Here is a 20,681-nt window from a genome sequence, read left to right on the forward strand (position 1 = left end):
TATCTCCTCATTCTCTCTGCATCTTCCTCTTTATACTTTTCCCCGTCAACTGTTTGGTTTTTTGAGATTTCAATATACGAATTGCAGCCACCGACGTCTCACCGCCATGGCCGCTCTTCATCTCAACAAGGACGACATAGCAGATGTCGAGCTCTCAGAGCCCGGTGCTTTGTCACCCAATGAGGCAAAAGTCTTCGATGACTCTGTTAGCCATGTCCCTGAGAAATACCGCGGGACGGATGCCGACAGAAGGGATATGACGGTTATGGGCAAGAAACAAGTGCTGCGCGTAAGTCTTATTACATCCTGATTACATGACAGTGCCTGAACTAATGATTGAAATAGAGGAATTTCAGTTTTATAACAATGCTGGGCTTTGCGTCGACTTGCGTAGCAAGTTGGGAGGGCATTCTCACGTACGCATCGATCCAAGCGATTCAAAGGGACTTGAGCTAATCATCAATAGGTACCTTGGTTTCATCCTAGTCAACGGCGGTACCGGCCTGCTCTTCTGGGGTTTCATCGTCTGTGCTACTGGGCAAACTCTGGTTTATGCCAGCATAGCAGAAATGGCTTCCATGTAAGGACCGCCCTCACACGTGTCGCATGCAGGAACTCGCTGACCGGCATTGAAAACAGGTCACCTACAGCAGGCGGTCAATACCATTGGGTCTCTGAATTCGCTCCTCGCCGGTGGCAAAAGCAGCTAAGCTATCTGTCTGGTAAGTGTCGACGATCCCCCGAGGCATATTAAGCTCATTGTCATTAGGCTGGCTTACTGCCATCGGATGGCAAGTCTACCTCGCCAGCGTGTGTTTCTTGGTCGGTACTATCATTCAAGGCTTGCTTGTCTTGAACGATCCAACCTATGTATACCAAAGGTGGCACGGCACCCTGCTGTCGATTGCCATCGTCGTCTTCTCGATCACGTTCAATACGGTGCTCGCCTCCCGACTTCCACTTATAGGTGTGTTTGGCATATCCGATTCCATTAAAATTCTGGCTGACACGACTTCAAGAGGGTTTGGTTCTCATTCTACACATTCTCGGCTTCTTCGCGATTATTATTCCACTTTGGGTCATGGCTCCGCGAGCAAACGCATCGGATGCTCTCCTCACCTTTTATAACGGCGGTGGCTGGCCAACGACAGGTCTTTCTGCGATGGTTGGTTTGTTGGCTCCTATGGCTGTTCTTGTCGGATATGATTGCTCCGTTCACATGTGTAAGTCTGAAGCATGGCGTAGTTTGGTAGCCCTGTTAACGTGCCTTAGCCGAAGAGATCAAGGACGCATCCGTCACACTCCCGCGAGCGATCATGGGTTCGGTCATTGTCAATGTTACCCTCGTTTTCATCGTCATCGTCACTGTCTGTTTCACGATAGGTGATGTCGAAAGCGTTGGGGCTACCCCCACCGGTTATCCTTTCATTCAAATCTTCTTCAACGCGACTCAGTCCTATGCCGGCACCAACGTCATGACCGCGATCATCATCATCATGCTTTCCGCGTGCGCCGTATCTGAGGTGGCTGCTGCATCGCGCCAAATCTGGTCATTCGCCCGTGATGCCGGTCTTCCTGGTCACTCATGGTTGTCCAAGGTCTCTCATGGCTGGAACATCCCGCTCCCCGCTGTGATTGTATCTCTCACTCTCTCGGCTCTCCTATCCCTCATCAACATTGGTTCGACTGTTGCTCTCAATGCCATCACATCTCTCGGTGCTATTGCCGTCCTGACTTCCTACCTTCTGACCATTGGCTGCTGCGTTCACCGCCGATTTGCTGGACCCGAACTACCCGCACGTCGTTGGTCTCTAGGAAAGTTCGGCCTTGCTATCAATATCGCTGCTTTGCTATTTCTGACACCTTTGATCTTTTTCCTCACCTGGCCTTTGTACAAAGACGTTACTCCGGAGACAATGAATTGGTCGAGTGTCATGCTGGCTGGCACTTTGATCATTGCATTGATCTACTATATCGTCAAGGGCAGGAAGGAATATGTCGGGCCAGTCATGTACGTCAAGCGTGCTGAGTGAACGGGAAGTATCACATATCACACTCTTCTGCTGTGAAGCCGACAAGCTGCCTCGAGCTTCACACTCATTGTTCAGGCGAAAGTTGAGGAAGTGTCGATGCTAGATCGTGCAGCACTTTGGAGCAGAAAACTATAGAACTCCGTGGTATTTAGGCTTCGGAATGTCAATCACGACTTGCTTGGTGCTTTCTGGCCTCAAGATTTGGGCGAAATGGGTTTACGATGGATAAAAAGTTAGACAATTTATCGAACTTCCCATTCCCTTCTCAGTGTTTCGTTCCAGGTTCGTGATTACATCAAGAATTGGGCCTAGTGCACGCACGAACAGCCCCGGACATTGACTAAATGATCGTCGCTGGTCTAGAAAGTGAAGGACTCGGTCGTGGATGTTGATTCCAAACAGCCAGGAGTGCCCATATTTTGGTAACCTAGGTTGTATGAGGTGCATTCGCACCTGCGACGGATATAATATCTTCGCAAACAGCATTGCAAGGCAGTACTACGTGATCATGTCGTGTCACTTGAAAGTGTAGCAACAGTCTTAGAGAGTGAAAAATACAATGCACCAGGACAGCTTCACGACATGCATTTCACGATTCTAGAGAAGGCGATTGATTCATCGCCCAACTCTTGTACGTCGAATTGGGAATCCCATGTATGCAGCCCCGTGTTTGACGTTTCGCGCCATCCGTGCCTTGACCCTAACACGGTGACTAGTCTCTATATCTCACCCCACATCTACAACGATAGCATCAAGCATGCTGTCAACCCGTCAGACAGAGATCTCGAACATCGCATGACGCCCATTCCGTAGCTGATTTTGACCTTGTGATCTGATCCCCACTCTATTTACCTTGCCATCCGCGACGAAATGCGCGGCAAGGGCCGAGAATCTGCGGCACAGTCCACAAATCGATCTTTCCGCCCGCCACCAGTGCTGTCAAGAAAGAGTTTCTGCCGCCAGAAATGCAAAATAGGGGCGCCTGGGGCGCGTTGCCAAGCAGTCCAAGTGTGTCCAGACTGTCAGGAACAGTGGCTGCCAATGCCTGCTCAGATCGCAACCACCATCGTCCCCTAACATGTCCTGAAGGTTCGATGGCTCAAGGAAATTCTTCGATAGGCGGATGATGCATGGCTGTAGCTCGTCTGACCAATAACATGTCCTATGGCGGGTATCACAGCGCAATGGCTCGTTGCATTATCCGCAAGTAGACCTTCTAGGCCTCAGGATGGTCAGAGTTGTGTTTGACATCGTGCATCATCAGTCATTCGACAGCCAGGCATGTGTTAAGATGGAGGCCAATTCATTGATAAGTATGGTCGAAGAGATCGCGATCTCGTTTTCCATAATCCAAGCTCTGGGGCACCCAAATGTACTTTCATGAGAGACCCCTGGTCAAGGGCATCCAGTATGTCGATCACTTTCGGATATCCTAACCCCGCACTTTCCAACCGGTGATGAAGCATATATCTATGCCTGCCACCGTCGGGGATCCACCATGCCGAATGCGCGCTTTGTCATTGAGAAGGTCTAGAAGGTGTTCAAACTCGGCTGCCACCAATGCTACACATTGGAAGTCTTTGGACGCATCAGGTTCGATGAAAAGAGCTCGGACGTCTTCGCCTCAGCACAGCCTCCCGATGATGGTACTTACCTGTTTCTTGAGCACAATGCTCGGGGTTGATCGAAATTCCAATTATGTAGACGACGGTGTGCTGAAGCATGCAGCATCTATCCATTCGACGGGAAACTTGGTGGGACTGTTGTTCAAGGTCCTCCCACTGCCTATTTGAGCATGTTGTGATATCATGACATCTGAGAGCACAGAGCCACACGCCCGGCGCTAGGACGTACTCGCTAACAATGCTCAGTAACCCGTACCGTACTGTGCATGGTCGTTCAAGACGACGTCTTCAACGCGTGGCGGTCACGATTCTTCAAGCGAATACCGCTGATGCCCACAACATGAGACACGCTAAGCTCTGACCAGAACAGTATGAGCTCGTGACAGAACTCTTTGCTAAGCCCAAAATTTCTTGGTGCACCATTTCCTCATGATAGGTTATCATGGCGACTTTATCGAGTTTCGTACCTTTGTCGTTTTGCATGCTTCAGTACGAGAAACGAGGCTGAAGCCCGCTAAGTCGAACGCCCCCTTTCCGAATTGACAGGTGAGGGCATTTCCTTTGGAGCGAGGGATTCCGGTACTGATTGCGGAGCAGGATCGTGTGTTCAAAATTCGATCCTAGTCATCTTCCACGATGTCATGGGCTATAGCATTGCCGTCCAAGAAAGAGGGGACGTTCTCCGCAGTGACGAGGCTGAGATGTAGGTGTGATAGAAAGTCTACTCTGGGCCAGTCATGCGTAAACTTTTTGCCAGCTTGTACAAGCAGCTTCAGGGTCACTACCATCAGGGATCCCTCTCTGACGAACATATGGGACCTTTTCTCCTAGGAAAGTGTATCATTCGAAACTCATGATCATCACTTGCCCAGAGATGCAAGGCCGAGCACGATATCATGACTTTCCACATTCCTTTTCACTGTGACCACATCGCTGATCCTATCGAGATACGTGGAAATTAGCGTTAACTGGCTATTTCTACCTCAATTTGCCCTTGAGCGTCAGGGGCAAGCGTTGGCTTTTGTCCACGATGGTCCTGTCCCAATGAAAAACCTTCACTGACTAGAAAGCCCATTGACGACACGATCTGCCTCGATGGATGCATGGATCCTTGCACTAATTCGTGCTACCTAGAAGGGTTATGCAGTCAAATAGCTGCGATGCATCTCGGACTCGCCACTGTTGCGATGAGCCTTTTAAGTGCTTGTGTGAACAATCCTTGCAGGAACGGAGACATAGCCTACAGAGTTAGGTAACCTGATCTGGAAAACAACTGCGAACGCACACGGCCGGAAACAGCACTAATACATTAGTCACACAGGTAACGCATCATAAACGCAACACCCAGACAACACTCACCAAGTCCCGCCTCAGTGTTCCCCTTTCAATGCCCATCCGCCCAGTGGATTGACACCATGATCGAGCCGCCAATACTATCGCACGCCCATGAGCAAAGCAATTATTTCCCATGAACGCTGTGTCAAGCGTTCCCGCCCATTGGCGCTGTGACATTGAGGATCTCAATCGTCTTCGTTTTAGAGTAATGAGGTTCTCAGGCTATTCAGATTCTTTGACGCAATGACAGGCCCCGAATCGTTCAAAACTGATCACAAGCAGCACCATCTTCCCTCACCACAGAGACAACAGTATCGCCTGGGGGCAGGATCGCCGAACTGGAGTGGCAGCCGGTCTGCAATTGTGGCCGATCGTTGAACACTCACACGCATGGACAGGGAATTGCTGAAACGGCTTGCCTACTCCGTGCAGCACCACCAAGCAAGACTGTCCGAGTATGTGTGAACAAGCTCGAAGACAATAACAATGTCTCGCCGGTGACATAACAGCATCTGATGTTTGCCTGACATCAGAGTTTTCGGCGGCGCATGGCACCGCATTTGGGCGCGAATCTCACCCACGAGACGGACCGCAAAATGCACGGTAGAGATCGGAAAATGGCTGCTCACCTGCCTGCCTGACTATCTACTAAGATGGTCAGAAGACGTTCCGGATTGCGAAAACGCCAGCTAGTTAGGTAGTTAGCTATCTAGATATCGTACAGGGTTGGTACTGTAGTTAGTAGCGCAAGGAGGGCAGACATCTCGACAGGTGGGCAATCTTCGGTCTGACACAAGAAATTTGGAAAAGTTTCCGTACCGTCCCCAACTACCTAGCTAGATAGGTATCCAGGTACTTCTGTAGAACGATCCGTCCATCCCTCCGTTCCTCCCTCTCTACATGCAAACGCGCCTGACAAGGTAGTTACCACAAAAAATCTCGCTCCGACTCCGCGGAAGTTAGCCGTGTCTCGTTATCTCCATCGGCGGTAAGATATTGCCGCAGCTGAAGTGAGTTGTGAGAGCGCGGAGTGCCGTGAATTCAATTGATGAACAATGCTTGAGGAGAGGGTGTGCGAGGTACTGTACGCCTGACACCTCACGGGCGAGTCAATACCCTCCCTAACTAAAACCACTTGGGTATCCAGTGTCTTGGAGGCTTGAACTTTCCTTCCGTGAATTTCACTACTAAGACTATTGTTTGCTGACCATGTCTACGGAGTCCCGAGTACCTCCCTCCGAGTTTGCTCCTCCACCTACGATAAATGCGTCTTGGAGAGGTTTGGTACGGAGAGTCCCCGGTCTGGTCATGCTGACCTGGGGAAATGAAATGGGGGAGGTGGCTTGGCTTTTTTTTAGGTACTAGGTTGGCAAACATACGTATATCGCTTCTGCAGGATTACGAATTTTCATCATGGGGAAAGACTGCAGGGAGGTGTCAGAGACCTACGAAGTACGTGTTGACGGAGGCTGGGAGCAAGACGCCAAAGAACGAGCGAACAATTAATTTGATCCAGTACCGAAAGAACCTAAGGTCGGCTTTTGAGACTTAGATACCTAAGTGGTTCAGGTAGGTTGGTAGGTACTTCGAACGCCCACTTGGCATGTCATTTCATAAATATACAGAATGTTGGGGGCCCCTTTTCCGTTGGAGCCTCGCCCATCTGCCTGCTATTTCGTAACTAGAAGGAAGTTCCCAAGGTACTTCTGGAGCTGGACTAGGTGGCTGGAAATCGCGTTCTCGTTCTCGTTTTTGGTCTCGGTCCAGTTTCCAGATAGTTACTGACGGCTCCTAACGTTCTGCATCTGTATGCTCGTTCTGTTCACTCGCTCTTACTTCCAAGTCCAGCTCATCCATTGACATGCACTCTTTCCCGTCGTGAACTGTCAAGTGCAGCGACGAGCAGAGACTTATTCCAGTTCATCTTACTATTCTAGGCAGCTGCCCAAAAAGGGTGGGTGAGCGAGCGAGCAAACAAGTAGGGTACATAAATCTCTCCGTAAGTTGATGTGCGTTGTACTTCAGACTCAGACCTGCAAGAGACACTGTGTTGATCAAACGGATAATTGTGGTTCGAGTGTGGGCAAGATAGCTTGGGTACATCTCCAAATGAAGGATCCTAATAATCATGGAGGTGGGCGTTAGGTCCTGATGGACGTGACGTGTTGGAAGAGATTCCGGGCCTTCGCTTACAAGGCGAATCCTTGCGATAAAGCGCTTGAATACGTCCAATTAAGGCGTTCTGCCCTAGTCTCGTGCGCCGCACATGCGCCTTCGTACGGACGCGTCCTTGTATTTGAAGATACGCATCGGCGAGCCCGACCAGGAAGGCACAAAGCTGACTCATTATTGGACAAGACTGACTTGGATCATCGCTCTTCGTCACTTCGCTGACCACGCGGAGCCCTGATAGGTGGACCACCCGACTCCGGCAGACATACACAATAAGTAAGTATTAGGCACCTGACCGAAAAGGCCGACAACGATAGGCTGTGACAAAGTAATGCCCTGAGAAGCGCAGATTTGCTATCCGTACACCAAACTTGACGCAAAGTGGTGTGGTTGTAGAACATCGTTCCTGGCGGGGAATCGAAGACCAATCGGGCCGGTACCTTGCTCTTCCAAGGTGATTTGTGAAGTGGTGCCATTCACAGCCATGGTTTTGCGGCTCTAAAGTCCAAGGAAAAGTTTACCAGCCGGTCGTTCGAGGCAACGAGACCATGAGCAACATCACTGACTTGACATCAATAGAGCCTTGAGAGCGAGCTTGGTCCCTTATTCACCCGTCTTCAAGCGTTTCGGAATGTGCAGGTTAGATGCGAACAGCGTTATCCCATCCTCACCTAGTTACACTGTCCGATCCGGTAAGGTGGCTGATCTCACGTCAGAGGCATCGACAACCCCGGAAAATATTGATAGGATCCCTGATCTCCAATCAATCGTGTTCTTGGCATCCAAGAGGAAGGGGAGAGGATCCTGGTGGAAGAGCCTGACTCGAAAAGAGTCTCGATCACACCCGACCAATTAACGCCTTGTTGATGCGAAATCTGAGATACTGAACAGGATACGACCTCAGATACTTGTAAGCCTGCAAAGTTCATGGAAGTAAATGAGTTGATGTATTGGAAAAGACTCAAGCACGACTTGTGTCCGCTTCTCCATGCCTGTGCCGTGGCTCACGGTCTATTATCTTCCGGTGGTCTCAAATGGAGACTGGCTAGACCAGGAAGAGGAAATGGTCAATTCAACTCATATGGAATCCATGGATTTGTTCGGATTGTCGTGGATGAACCTTTTTGCGTCGAGGAAGAACAGAGTTTTGGTGGGTTGAGTGATACCGAGTGATCGAATTTTGCAACTTCTGATGATTTCACTATCAACATAATGCACAATCACGGCATGTGAGTACTGTTTCCTCTCCATCACGAAGTTACATCGGATTTGAACTTGCACTTGCCGCCCTACACGGGCGAGAGAATGCAGACGCAAGGCTAGCTTGTTTTGTCCTGACCATTTCCCGTTCAAGACATGAAATTGTAAAGGATGCCTGTCGTTGACTAGAGCCACCTTCAAAAGTCATCCGAAGAGCGTACTCGGTTTTTGGTATCCGCCCACTAATTCCGGATACAGTTGCCGATTGTGCTAGCTGTTGGCGAGCATGGGTGACTGGAACAGGCTTGAATGAAGGGTCGTATCAAACACCGATATCATGGTAAAGGGCTTGGCACCATTCGCAAGGCCTACCACCACACCATGTTTTTGTGAAGAGCTGCAGTAGGGCGTCCTTGTCTTTCCCCAGAAGAGACGAAGGAACGGACCAAACATCTCTGCTAGTCACTTGCCGATCCGCATCTCATACCCATGCTGATCGATCTTGGAGCAGTCGAACCAAATACATGCCTGGTCTGTTTCAAGGCCCCAGTTACGGAAAGGTCGAATACGGCAAGCAGGTAAGCACTAAGGCGACCGATGAGGGGGTCAGATTCTCTTTCGTGAGCTGTTCACCCTCTGGACCGATTTATCGCTCATCACCACCGATGGAGCTGTGGATCTGGTCCGAGGTCAGGCGCAGGCACCAATCACTGGCCTAGATGACCACCTTCAATGACCGCAATGTGCATTGGGAAACCAATTCGTTTTGATGGTCCAGGGGAGCGTGGCATGATGCAATAGGTTCATTGCACAATGCTGCTGTTCTGCTATGACACTCCAACCGATCATGTTTCCAGTACAAGGCTCCGTAGAAGGATACCTAGGTAAGCATCCCCCACTCTGACACTTCAAAGTGATATGGCTGCACACCCGCGACACCCTCGTCCCATCCAATCTCCAGGTGATATAACCCCGCTTACGGTCCGCGGCTCTGCCTTCCTAGCTTCTCAGATGGTATCGGACAGACAGACAGACCCGCATTGCGGTCGTCATGAGAAATTCAAGCAGGAATGGAGCAGACGGTAACAATGCGTATGGTCCATACTGATATCAGAGTCAGAGTCTACCTGTCGTTTTGCATGAGATCCTAGAATTGTCGTATCCTCCCACGTTCAAGGCAAATGCGGTGTGTCACACACCCATATTTGAGGTGTCGTGCCCAGATGTGCAGGTATGGTACACCAAAAGCTCGTGATCAACTTGAATCTGCCGACCAGCCCTCAGGGCGCCCGTAGTTTTCCTCGCAAATAGGCACTAAATTGTGGCATGGGAACAGGATCTGAGTACCAACGGCCCTGTCAACGCACCTCATCAAATCATATCATGAATGGAATCAGGACTTTGTGTACTGTGCCAGAAAGTGCAAGAAACGCGATGCAAGCTTCATAAGGAATCATACAATGAATGCAAACACCCTGTTTGATTGGCCTTGATCTGCTGTCTCAAGAAAGAAGGTCGGTGTGACTGTAGATAGTAACGTCGCAGATGCACGATGTTCGTCAAAAGGTGAAATGCACCAATCCTGGTTGGGTACGAAATGGGAAGTACCAGCCGCCGAACACAGAATTCGTCTTTGCGCAGAAATGGCAGTTTCCCATCACCGATCGAGAGCATTCAGGGTGCATGATTTGGATCAGTATATTCGGAAGAGGGCAGCATCTGGTAGGCCTAAGCATATTACCAAAGTCCCATGCTTTCAATTGCAGACCGTTCCGCGGGGTTGCCAAAATGGCCGGCCCCTGGAACGTTGACTGGGTTGGACAGCCAATCATGCACCTCGGGTCCTTCCGTAGCCCAGAGATGTTGATTGTAACCCTCAGAACGTTGAGGCCTCTGCAGAGTCCTGCAGCTTGGACAGGCTAGAGTAAAAATCTTCTAGAGCGAGTTCGCATTCAAGTCTCATCATGTACTTCGTTGATCGTGGCACCACCCATGGGCGGGTCTAGGAGACTGCTAGGTCCACGACCCGGGCTTGAGTCACTGCCAGTGGGTGAAACACCTGCGTTGTCCTGTGGAAATTCTTCTCGCAGACAAACAGTTTCCAGCATATTTGTCCACTTGCCACTCTGTCCGGCGTGGCTATGTTTGAGGTGTTGTCGGAAGTGGTCTGCTCTAAAGAATTTTTTGGCCTGGTTGCATTCCCCGAATTTGTGCACATTCGTGAGGTGGTCAATGCGGCGGTTCCAATCCGGTTGTGGGTAATTAGAGAATTCCTCGCCACAATAACCACATGAATCGGTCTGTGAAGTCGGGGTCGAGGTAGTTGGTGGTGAGGTCGGATGAAAAGCGGCTTCGTAACTGGAGATTGCTGCACACGACCACGAATGACGACGTAGATGTAGGGAATTTTGATGTCGTTCCGCTTCGTTCTTGTTTTTGAACCGATTGTTGCAGTATTGACAGGTATACTGCTTTTCCATTTGATGTGTTCTGTAGATTGGTTAGTCAACCTAGAACGCTGAGACGAGACAACAATAGCAAAACCATCAATCTGTCTCGAAGCGCGAGAAACTCACCTTAATTCTTCCTCAGTGTCAAATTTTTTGGGCTTTTTGGGACAACAATCGCACATGAAATAGTTTCCGATGCGGGTTGCTGGAGGCAGTCTGCTTTCGTTCACAGCACTTTGCAAGGACATTTTTCGAATCGGTGAGTGCGCATCGAGGGGCAATTGTGTGGGCAGATTCCGCGAGGGCGCTATTGACGTAGCAGGGCTCGAAACAGGTATAGCCGAGGTTATATATGGAGGCTGGCTAGGATCTAGCGGTGACAAGCGGTCGAAGGATGAAACACTGGTCATAGAACTTCCGGCAATTGATAGAGCAAGGGAAGATGCATAAGAATTGTGTCGGACGCTGGACGAAGTGGACGAAACAGAGCCATGCTTGGGCTGGTATCGGGCGACCGGTGAGTGAGAGTAGGAACCTGCACTGAGTTTCTGAAATAGTTCAGTCGGAGTGCCACGTGATGGTGATTTATCGTCCCGAGACACATCGGGGGGAGACCGTGCCCGCCGCTTCATACCCTGCTTAGAGGGTCTTCGGCCCACCTGCTGTTGTGAGTCACCCAGGTTTAAATTGCGAAAGGCCTGGTCCTCGGGCTCATCTGTCCCCAGGTCTGGTTCCGATTCTGCAAAGATGCCTTGATCATAACTACCACGGTGCGACTGACTGACAAAACTGGCTCCATCATCGGTGCCCATGAGTGAGCCGACGGATGAGGTGAGGGCACTTGCTCGAGGCTGGACGAAAAGCTCCGGATCCAGGACAAGGCTTGTGGCGGCACTGTCTATGGAAGGACTTCGGTGGCCCATACCATAGTCACGCCAGCCAGGCCTGGCTCCGGGGGACAAACCAGCTGATACCGGACTTGAGATCCATCTGGTTACGGGGTCGAAGGACGCCGCTGAAAGCTCATTGGTGGAAGGCAACGAGCCTTGCGCATCCTTGATCTGTAGGGAAAGCTTCTGCGCAAACGTTGTGGACTCGGTCGAACTTGACCTCTGATGTCGCGGAGGCGAATTGGACTTTCCAATCTTGGATAAAACGCGTTGATCATAGGCTTGAGATGAACGGTTGAAGTTCTGTTGCGCCAGGGGCATTTCGCCATGCAATCTAGAAATAGAACTGAGGGTCAGCGGTTTTCTTATTTCCCCTCGGAGCTAACGGGCGGCAAGTTGGCCCCCAAAAGCATAAGACACAAAACGGGTGGTGAGGTCTCTGGCGAGCCGGAGTCAAAACTGGAACGCCGATATGCGGCACTAGTTCCGAAACATCCAAAGACGTCCAGGTCGATGGTCGGTTGTGTTCGTGCAGTGGGCCCGGGCAAATCATGGAATGGATTACTAACCTTTGATTAAGAGTTGTAGGTGATGGCGGCCTTCTGATTAGGGAAGGTATGTGGCCACCCAACCTTGACTCGGCGGGAGATGGAGATCTGAGTGTTGAGACTGTGCTTCCTCGCCGATGGTCTTCTTCGTCGTCCAAGTCCATGTCATCGGGCCTCCGTAGCGAAATTGAGGGTCCGTGGGGTTCTCGATAGCTGCCATACAAACTCGAGCCAGGTTGTATCGGGGCCAAGTGCTTCTTGTTGTAGTCGAAAGGGTTACTGTTGCCCCAACTCCAGGCAACATCTATTCCATGGGCCAACTCTTCATTGAATCTGGGAGGAGGTAGTGGAGGAGGAGCGTCATCGAAACGGGCGCCTGGGATGGTCATGGCACCACGAGGATGGAGTATGTCGTGGGAGGGTTGTGAGCTCGATCGGGAGGTGGTTCGAGGAGATTGAGGTGCCGCAGCATCGTTCCTTTGAGAAGGAGTCCGCACCACATGGGTGGGAATCCTATGGATGTCCATGTTCCTGTCTCAGAGCCACTGCAACATCGGAAAGTTGGGAGGCGATACGAGATGAAATGGAACTCGGAGTGTACGAAGGGAGAATCGTAGATCGTGCTGGTGGCAATGGAGCCCAGAGTTTTGGTATAGTGACCTGTGGCGAAGTGGTCCTCTGCACTTATACCGCGGAGACCGAGTGTTTGGTCTATGTTGTCTGGTCAAGTCTTTCAGCTGGGCCAAGTCGGAGTGTAAAGTGCCCACGGGCTGGGATGTAACAATACCCCCGGCGGTCATGTACTGGAGAGATTCGGAGTGGAGATGATTGTGTCCAGGTTTGTGTGGTCATTGAACTGACAGGATGATGGTTCGACGGTAAGGACAGGATGAGGGAGTGCCAAAGCGATTTGTTGCTCTCTCAAGCCATGTACTGCCAGGCTCGGAGGTGCGTAGCAGTAGTATGTCAAACAAAGTCAAGAAGTCGAAGAAGCAGGGACCAGTCAGAGGAGACGGCAAGCATTTGAAGAAGAAACGAAGGAGGCACGCTCGCGTATCAGGCAAGAGTCAGGCAAGCAGCGAGTAGACGAGGCACGAGTCGTGCGCTGAGCATGGTGTAGCCCTGAGTCTGCGTAGGTCAATGGAGGAGTGCCAGAGGATGGTTTGCACGGCTTTTGGTCCGAGGTGGGATGGGACTCGAGAGGATGAGATGAGTGATTCTGCGGTCCTCGTTGGTGGATTGGAGTGTTGCGATTGACAGAGGAAGTGTCTCTGCACGTTGAATGGCAACGGGGATTGGAGGAAGGGCAGCAGGAGTCACTGGCAGGACAGGACTCGTACGCGGTACAAGAGTAAAGCGAGCACCGCATAGAGGATGAGAATGGAGACCTCGATGCAGATTGTCAAGATGGATCCCTTCGCCTGCGCCTGAGCCTGAGCCAGTGTGAGCCTTAGCCTTATTAGCCTCCAGCAGCCCCAAGAAGCACAGCGAAGTTACAAAAGTCGAAAGAGACTCGCGGGACGCCCCCCCCCAGGGCCCAGCTTGCATGGAAAAGCCACTTAAACCCGCCATGTTGCATGCGAGCCTATTGCCCGAGCCTAAGGCCATGCCTGAGCCTTAGCGCGCAAGCCCCATGTTCATTGCTCATTGCTCATTGAGACCCTGGCTGCACTACTCTCGTACCACTTGTACTAGCAGCCCTAGCCCTAGCCCTACCTAGGTAGGTAGCCAAGGCCATGGGCATTGGGCATGGTCCTAGCTTCCAAAGGTCGGGCCTCCCCCCAATGAACCCCCATCAGGCCATGCGATCCACGCTCGCATCATGATACATTTTTATGCTTCAGCAGGACGCACCGGCCGTGATGATAGGCTTTGGCAACGGAAACTCTGCTGGTAGAGACTCTGTTCCATGGCGATTGATACCCGTGGTTTGCCTGCAGCGGGCCATGAAATCCCTGGTCCCGTGCCCAGCATTTTCGGCAGCATCCTTCCTGACACCACGGGCAGCCGTGGTCCATGGTCCATGGTCCATCGACACTGGTTTGCCTCAGGTTCAGCCCTACGAGGAGAGGGGAGATTCTAGCGTGTCAAAGAGGCTTCTGCCGCCCGGGTGGGGTCTTCTTTCAACCCTCACCCTTGGCCAGGATGGAACCTCGGAGACAATTCTGCCTCGCTCCGTTCGACTTCCACTTTGGAAAGAAGGTCTCCAGCTCTTCCACCATCTGTACCCCGTATTAAGCACGCTCAAACATACAAATACCACCCCAATACTGAACCATTACCTCCATGGAACGTCGGTAGAGTCACCACCTAATATGACGAATCGTCGGTCCAACTGGTCCCTGGGCTCCAGTACAGCTGCTGTGGCAAAAGGGAACCAACATTATCACTGGACCTGCCCAAAACGGCCATAAGTACGAGTGCCAACCCTTAGGTATCTCGCACTGCCATCGCCTCAGCTTCATTCCTGGGCTTTCATGTTGCGAGTACGAGTGACACTGGTCAAAGTAGTACGAGCAGTGGTGTTTGAGACTTACTGCTTAGAGGCATCCCACAGATGGCTTTCGCGCCTAAGCTGAGAATCGTACGAGTAGGGTACGGCAGAACCAATGCATACGAGGTCGACTCCTCCCTACGTAGGTAGGTACCTATCCGTATCCGTACCGTCTACAGACGACGAGCGGCAGACATGTCATCCCTGTCGACCTACAGCTCTGCCCCGCTGTCCCGCGTGCATTCTTGCATTCTTGATTTCCACTATGCACGGAATTGGATGAATTGTGCATCCAACGGTAAGCCCTATGAGACTTCGGCCAAGTGCGCAATACTTACTCTTTACGTGTATCGCTCTACCCATCTGGAAAAATTCGGTGTGAGGCGGGCTGATCAAATTGTCAAAACTGGGATGATTCGTAGAGAATGACTGCCACACTCTGACATTATTGCCGCTCACAATTTGATCTTGGTCTCGCCACAAATATTGCTTTGCTCTTTTGACCTCCAGGTCCGAGCATATTCCAGACTTGTCATGAATCGTGATTGTGTGGCCATCCTGTGTATTTCCGACTATCTTGCAGCTGAGCGCTAAGCCTTACCACTTGACTGTACCACTCACCACGGACTCCGACCCCAGCCAGTTCTGGAAAGTCGTGCCTCCTTTGGCTTCAGCTTACCTCTTGACAAATGGTCTAACTTTCAAGATACCATGCAAACGTGCCGGAATCCTCTTCATCTCTCTGCGATCCGGGAGAAGCTAGGTGCATTTCTTTGCAATAGTGCCTCCTCGACCCATTGGTGTGCTCCCACCAGTGTATCTGCTTACCTTTCGCCGTCCTCACTCCGGAAGTGCTCAATTTGACTGCCAAGAATCACGTCCTCAAAATGGTCCAGGGTCATGGTCAGTCCTTGCGCCTCGTGCAGTATTTCCTCGACAGCATTCTCCCGACAAGGCTAGACCGATGCATTTTAGAGAGGGACTAGTAACTCCCTGTCAACCACCATGCTCACGTCATAGGCCAACCCGTCGTATTTCAATGGTGACGAGGTGTGACACTCTTTGAATATGAGGTAGCAAGCAAGGTCCCTGTCCCCAATTCATGGCAGCGACAGTGACAACCAATACCGAGTTCCAGACGGCAAGAGCGTCACAAAATGCATGTCCCATGACATGCTCATTTGACCCTTGTCAACCAAGAACCGTGGCTGGCCCGTGGATACTATCTGTAGCTCATAGGCTCTGGGAAACGGAATTCCGCCGCCTTTCAGCCCGTACGAGGAGCCACGCGAAGTAAATCTGCCGCGCGAAGGAATCCATGAGATAGATCTTGTAAAACCCAACGTCGAGCGTTTCCAACGTGTACATCCAATCGTCAGACGACCGTCCTCGCCAAACCAACACTCGGTGAGTCGCTGTACACTTGGACGATGCAACAAGCCTTCTAGCGAGTGTGCTGCGAAAATAGCCGCGAAACCTACCTCCAGGATGGACCAGGATGGACCAGGATGGAGTTGGACCACATCACTGGCACCCCACTCACTACTAACGTACGAGTAAGCATCCCAGGGACCCATCAGGCAGGCAGATCATATTTTGAAAGCAAAGGCCCAAGCTCGAGTTTCATAATAATCTCACAAAAGTGGAGGTTGAATGATCCAAGTGTCAGGCAAGATGAATGGATGGATAGGATGAGGTGGAATGATGGATAGTAGGCCAACTACGGATTATACTCCTCTCTCAGGATCGCAGCATCTGAACCAACGAGAAGGCTTGGTGGTAGAGAGTGGACACCCTCTTGTCGAGGCGTTTGCACAAGTAAAGACTTTGGTTTGAGGTCATTGGCATTGCGGAGTAACCATTCAAAAGGAGTCATATCGCCGAGAACCGGTGGATCGAAGGGCGATTACGTGGTGTGAACTCCGTTTTCCGTTCGTTGCACAAAAATGTTCGCTTAGTGCTGGCCGATAGAGTCGGTCTGAGATTCTGCACCCCAGACATTCAGTAGTGATCAGAATAAGGATATCACTCCCAATCCTAAGTGGACCCTGTTCAAACTCAGGAAGGATACGCATATTATCCGTATTGTGAATAACGAATATCCTCCTCTTTGGGAACACCATCTCCACGACGCTGAAACTGTCCAGTGAGAGTGGGTTCGAGGAATACTCGTTGTTCCGTAGTTAAACAGCCCGTTGATACAGGCAACTTGCAAGAGCACCTGCCGTGGCTCTTGTCGACTGTAGAGGTGTGCGCCTTCTTCCGATAGATACATCACAGCACTCTGAACGGGCATCAACAGCATACGAAGGATTGTAGCCGCCAAATTGTCTTTTGTTAGCTATGTTCAGATATACTCCTCGGTGATCCCTATGACTGGAGTAGTTCTTCATCATTTCAGCCTCCTAACATCCAGACTGTAAGTGTGTGGCGCAGCACGCACCCCTACCCGCCTATCGGCCTCTGGTACTTGGTAATGATGGCTCGGTTTTGTCGGATAGAGGTCCCTTCGTCTGTCAGCCTTCAGGGGCAAACTTGTGGCGAGTCATGTAGACGGGGCCTTTGAGTAACTCGCGAGTTGATGTTAGAGAATATTTTCCATTACACCCGAAATGGACTACCGAGGTACTTACTCTCGGCCTCTCCATCAGGTTTGGTTTGTACAGCACCCCGGTATAGATTCTTGGATATCTAGTTGGTTGTCAGTTGAGTCGCATCCGAACACTTCTTTGCGCACTGGCTCTGACAGAATAGGCGATTCAAGATTACTACCGCCCACGCTCAGCAAAAACTCTAGGCTACTATCATTTGTGAAGTCGGATTTGCCACTCTTGGCGGGCACTCACTTTGAGTCACTTCGATATTTCAGCTTTTTGTACGAATCTCTCCGAGTTATCCTCTGCACGTGTCGGTGGCTCCCTTGTATGACTCAAATAAATTCAATCCTGATAACAATCACATCGACAGAAACTCTCGCAGCTACCAATTTGACCGCTCTGTCTGTCGCAATCACCGAAAGTGCCGGTGGAATTCTGGTTCCAACTTTCACCCCTGTCAAAAGCAACCCTTCACCGCCAGGGTTTTCTCACCCTTAGACCAGCGGCATTATAAGTTGCCGAATACCGTTTCCATCTACAGATACTCGTGTGTAACTCCATACACCACAACCGTTCAAGCATGGATGTCCCGGGTCCACTCAGCAAGTGCCCAGGCTTTAACATCTACGTGGATGGGTAAGTCGCCCTACTGACTTGTTCAAACACCTCATGAATCATGAGCTGGCCCTTGCGCTACACTACTACGAGCTGTGTTCCTGATCAAGCAAGGTTCCTTCTAGCCCAATGGCGAAACCCATAGCAGTCCCCAAATAGCTAACTCTTTTTATGCACCTACAAGATTTACAGCCTTACGGCGCCATAAAGAGCTCCAGGCAGCAAACATTACACATATTGTGTCAGCAGTTGACTGGAAATTCGCAGAGAACTCACCTCTTATTCGAGGGTTCCGGCATCTACAAATTCCTCTTGACGACGTCTATGACTCAAACATCCTGGAGTACTTTCCGCGCAGCAATGATTTTATTCACCAGGGTCTGAATTATTGGACTCCAACTCGGGGGCGGGATGGTACCAGCAAACCCGGCTCTTCGAGTGAGTCTCCGCGTCAAAGTGGTATTCTCGTTCACTGGTAGGTCAAAAATTTCTTTCCCTTATCAGTACATGTACATCGCTCCTCATTTGCCGCTCGGCGCTTGTATGGTGAGGCAAGGCCGATCATACCACCTTCCTCATTCCACTTGCTCGGTCTCGCATTCCAGTGGCCCCTGCCTCTGACCAACTTGACTTCTCGACTCTGGGATCTGTGCCTTTGCAAGACTCTAAAAATACTTGTATTCACTCTTTGTGAAACGGAGCCTCTTGTGTGCGACAATGGTCTCTGGACTACTTGCGACTTGCCTGGTATCGTTGGTGGCTTGGCTGTGAAGCTAGAGCAAATTCGCCATAACAAAACTTCAGCGTGGGCAGCCTTGACCCTTGAGACATTTGACAGGGCTCGACAGACAAGAACTCCGGTACTTCGCACCAGACAGGGGGCAAGATAGCGCGCAACAACTCTCTTGAGCAATAACAGGGGGTATTGGTTTTGGCCCCCCTTTCTCGCCCTCTGGGTAGCAGTGAGCAACTGCGTCCACGTGACTTGTGATCCACGTGCTCGGGATGCTCAGCCCTATAAGGCTGAATACCCGACCCCGACCCTTGCACTCGTGACCTAAGCTTCAACATATCTTTACATGAAGCCCAATCAACTGAAATCAAAAAGGCATCGGATAAAGTCGCAATTCATCAGTTGTGCTCGAGTCTACGATGATTGTGTTTAAACGATTCGCAGAATGATGCTAATCTCTGGTGCATAGTGCCATGGGTGTTTCTCGTTCAGCCACAGTCGTTCTAGCCTATCTACTTTGGCATTCAAGACAACCTCAGGCAATTCGGACACACCCGAATGCTACGACGTTGCCATCCTCAGGGGAATCCGACATGGTACCTCTGCCGCCTACGCCCCTCTCTGTGGAATCAGCATTGGCACTCCTTCGTGAGGGGCGACCTCGCGTTGAACCCAACGAAGGTTTCATAAAACAGTTACGGATGTATGTGGAGATGGGTTGCCCAACAACACAAAGCGAGCTTGAGAATCACAAAATCTACCGCCGGTGGATGAACTCACGCAATGTAATGGACGCACTGAGCGTAAATCGGGCTCCGGAGCTTGAACACATCACTTGGCGCGACGAGGAGGCCGAGGAAGGCGACGAGACGGACCTGGATGGTATTGACGGAGAGGACGAAACACGCAGACGACGCCTTGAGGCCAAAGAAGATCATCCAGACCCCGAAATCACAAACCCAATGTTCTCCACATCAGACCCCAGCACAGCCGCTGGAGGCAAACGAACACCCGTAACAGAAGTTGACATCAAGTGTCGTAAATGCCGATGGTTGGTCGCGAAATCCAACTTCATCCTTCGTCATCGGCCACCACCACACCGCGACCCGACGGCCGGCGAAGCATGTGCGCACATCTTTCTGCACCCACTGTCATGGATGAAGGGTGCGTTGGGCGAGGGAACGCTGGACGGCCGTCTGACATGCCCAAACCCAAAGTGCGGAGCGAACATAGGAAAATTTGCATGGCAAGGTCTACGCTGCAGTTGTGGAGGGTGGGTCACACCGGGCTTTGGAGTGGGAAAGGCCAAGATCGACGAAGTCCCCGTCCGACAGGGCCCGTCTAGGAGCATCGGTGCTGTTACTGCTTCCGACCAACTTGCCTTGAGTGGTAAAGTGCCAGGAGATGGGGGTGTGAACACGATTACAGATGGTACTGCAGGCCTGTCCTTCCAGGACCAGGACAAGCAACAGCAACAGCAACACCAGCATCACCCTTCAGTACGACTTCCGCCGGGAATGAGGCGTGGAGGTGCGGGAAACCTATGAGTCTGGAGGAGCAATTACTGATCACGCTTCCTGTTCTGTGTAGCACTGGTGCATGAAACCAGAAGCCATAAGCCCATGTTAGATCCACCAAGCAATCCTCGATTCAACAGAGTACTTACCTCCGTACCCGGCACACCAATCAATGATTTGTCGAGAGTAGTAAGCAAACACGTTACCAAGCCAGCCTGCCTGCCTAATGCGCCATTACCGACAGAGAGCAGCGAGTGGTCCACGAGGCGATGCGACAAAAACCGCCAGGTCCATGGACGCAGTAGAAAAGACACGTTTGAAATCCTTGGCATGGACTCACTGGCCCCTTTCCCTTTCTTCCCACCTCACCGTGCATTTACTTGACCTACTGTGCCAATCTACATACGACGTTGGGGCTTATCCGCACCTCAGGGGCGGGGGGGGAGGGGGGAAGGCACAGAAGGCTGAAATG

General features: G+C 51.1%; 3 protein-coding genes across 3 annotated transcripts; 2 read left to right on the forward strand and 1 right to left on the reverse strand.

Moving 5' to 3' along the window:
• Window positions 1-106: 106 nt before the first annotated feature.
• LTR84_000763 (uncharacterized protein) lies at window positions 107-2,033 on the forward strand (the record flags this gene model as incomplete). The annotated part of the gene is made up of 7 exons (XM_064844393.1): window positions 107-289; window positions 346-416; window positions 467-580; window positions 640-722; window positions 770-967; window positions 1,020-1,223; window positions 1,273-2,033. The coding sequence occupies 7 exons, from the start codon at window positions 107-109 to the stop codon at window positions 2,031-2,033; spliced, it is 1,614 nt and encodes a 537-aa protein (XP_064712253.1).
• An 8,284-nt stretch (window positions 2,034-10,317) lies between these two features.
• LTR84_000764 (uncharacterized protein) lies at window positions 10,318-12,780 on the reverse strand (the record flags this gene model as incomplete). The annotated part of the gene is made up of 3 exons (XM_064844394.1): window positions 10,318-10,855; window positions 10,942-12,039; window positions 12,275-12,780. The coding sequence occupies 3 exons, from the start codon at window positions 12,778-12,780 to the stop codon at window positions 10,318-10,320; spliced, it is 2,142 nt and encodes a 713-aa protein (XP_064712254.1).
• A 5,144-nt stretch (window positions 12,781-17,924) lies between these two features.
• On the forward strand, window positions 17,925-20,239 carry LTR84_000765 (uncharacterized protein; the record flags this gene model as incomplete). Its single annotated transcript, XM_064844395.1, has 3 exons — window positions 17,925-17,980; window positions 18,144-18,434; window positions 19,162-20,239. 3 exons carry the CDS (start codon window positions 17,925-17,927, stop codon window positions 20,237-20,239), a joined length of 1,425 nt encoding a protein of 474 aa, XP_064712255.1.
• Window positions 20,240-20,681: the final 442 nt, after the last annotated feature.

The sequence above is a fragment of the Exophiala bonariae genome (assembly GCF_035927105.1).
Source record: "Exophiala bonariae strain CCFEE 5792 chromosome Unknown scaffold_1, whole genome shotgun sequence".
Taxonomy (NCBI): Eukaryota; Fungi; Ascomycota; class Eurotiomycetes; order Chaetothyriales; family Herpotrichiellaceae; genus Exophiala; species Exophiala bonariae.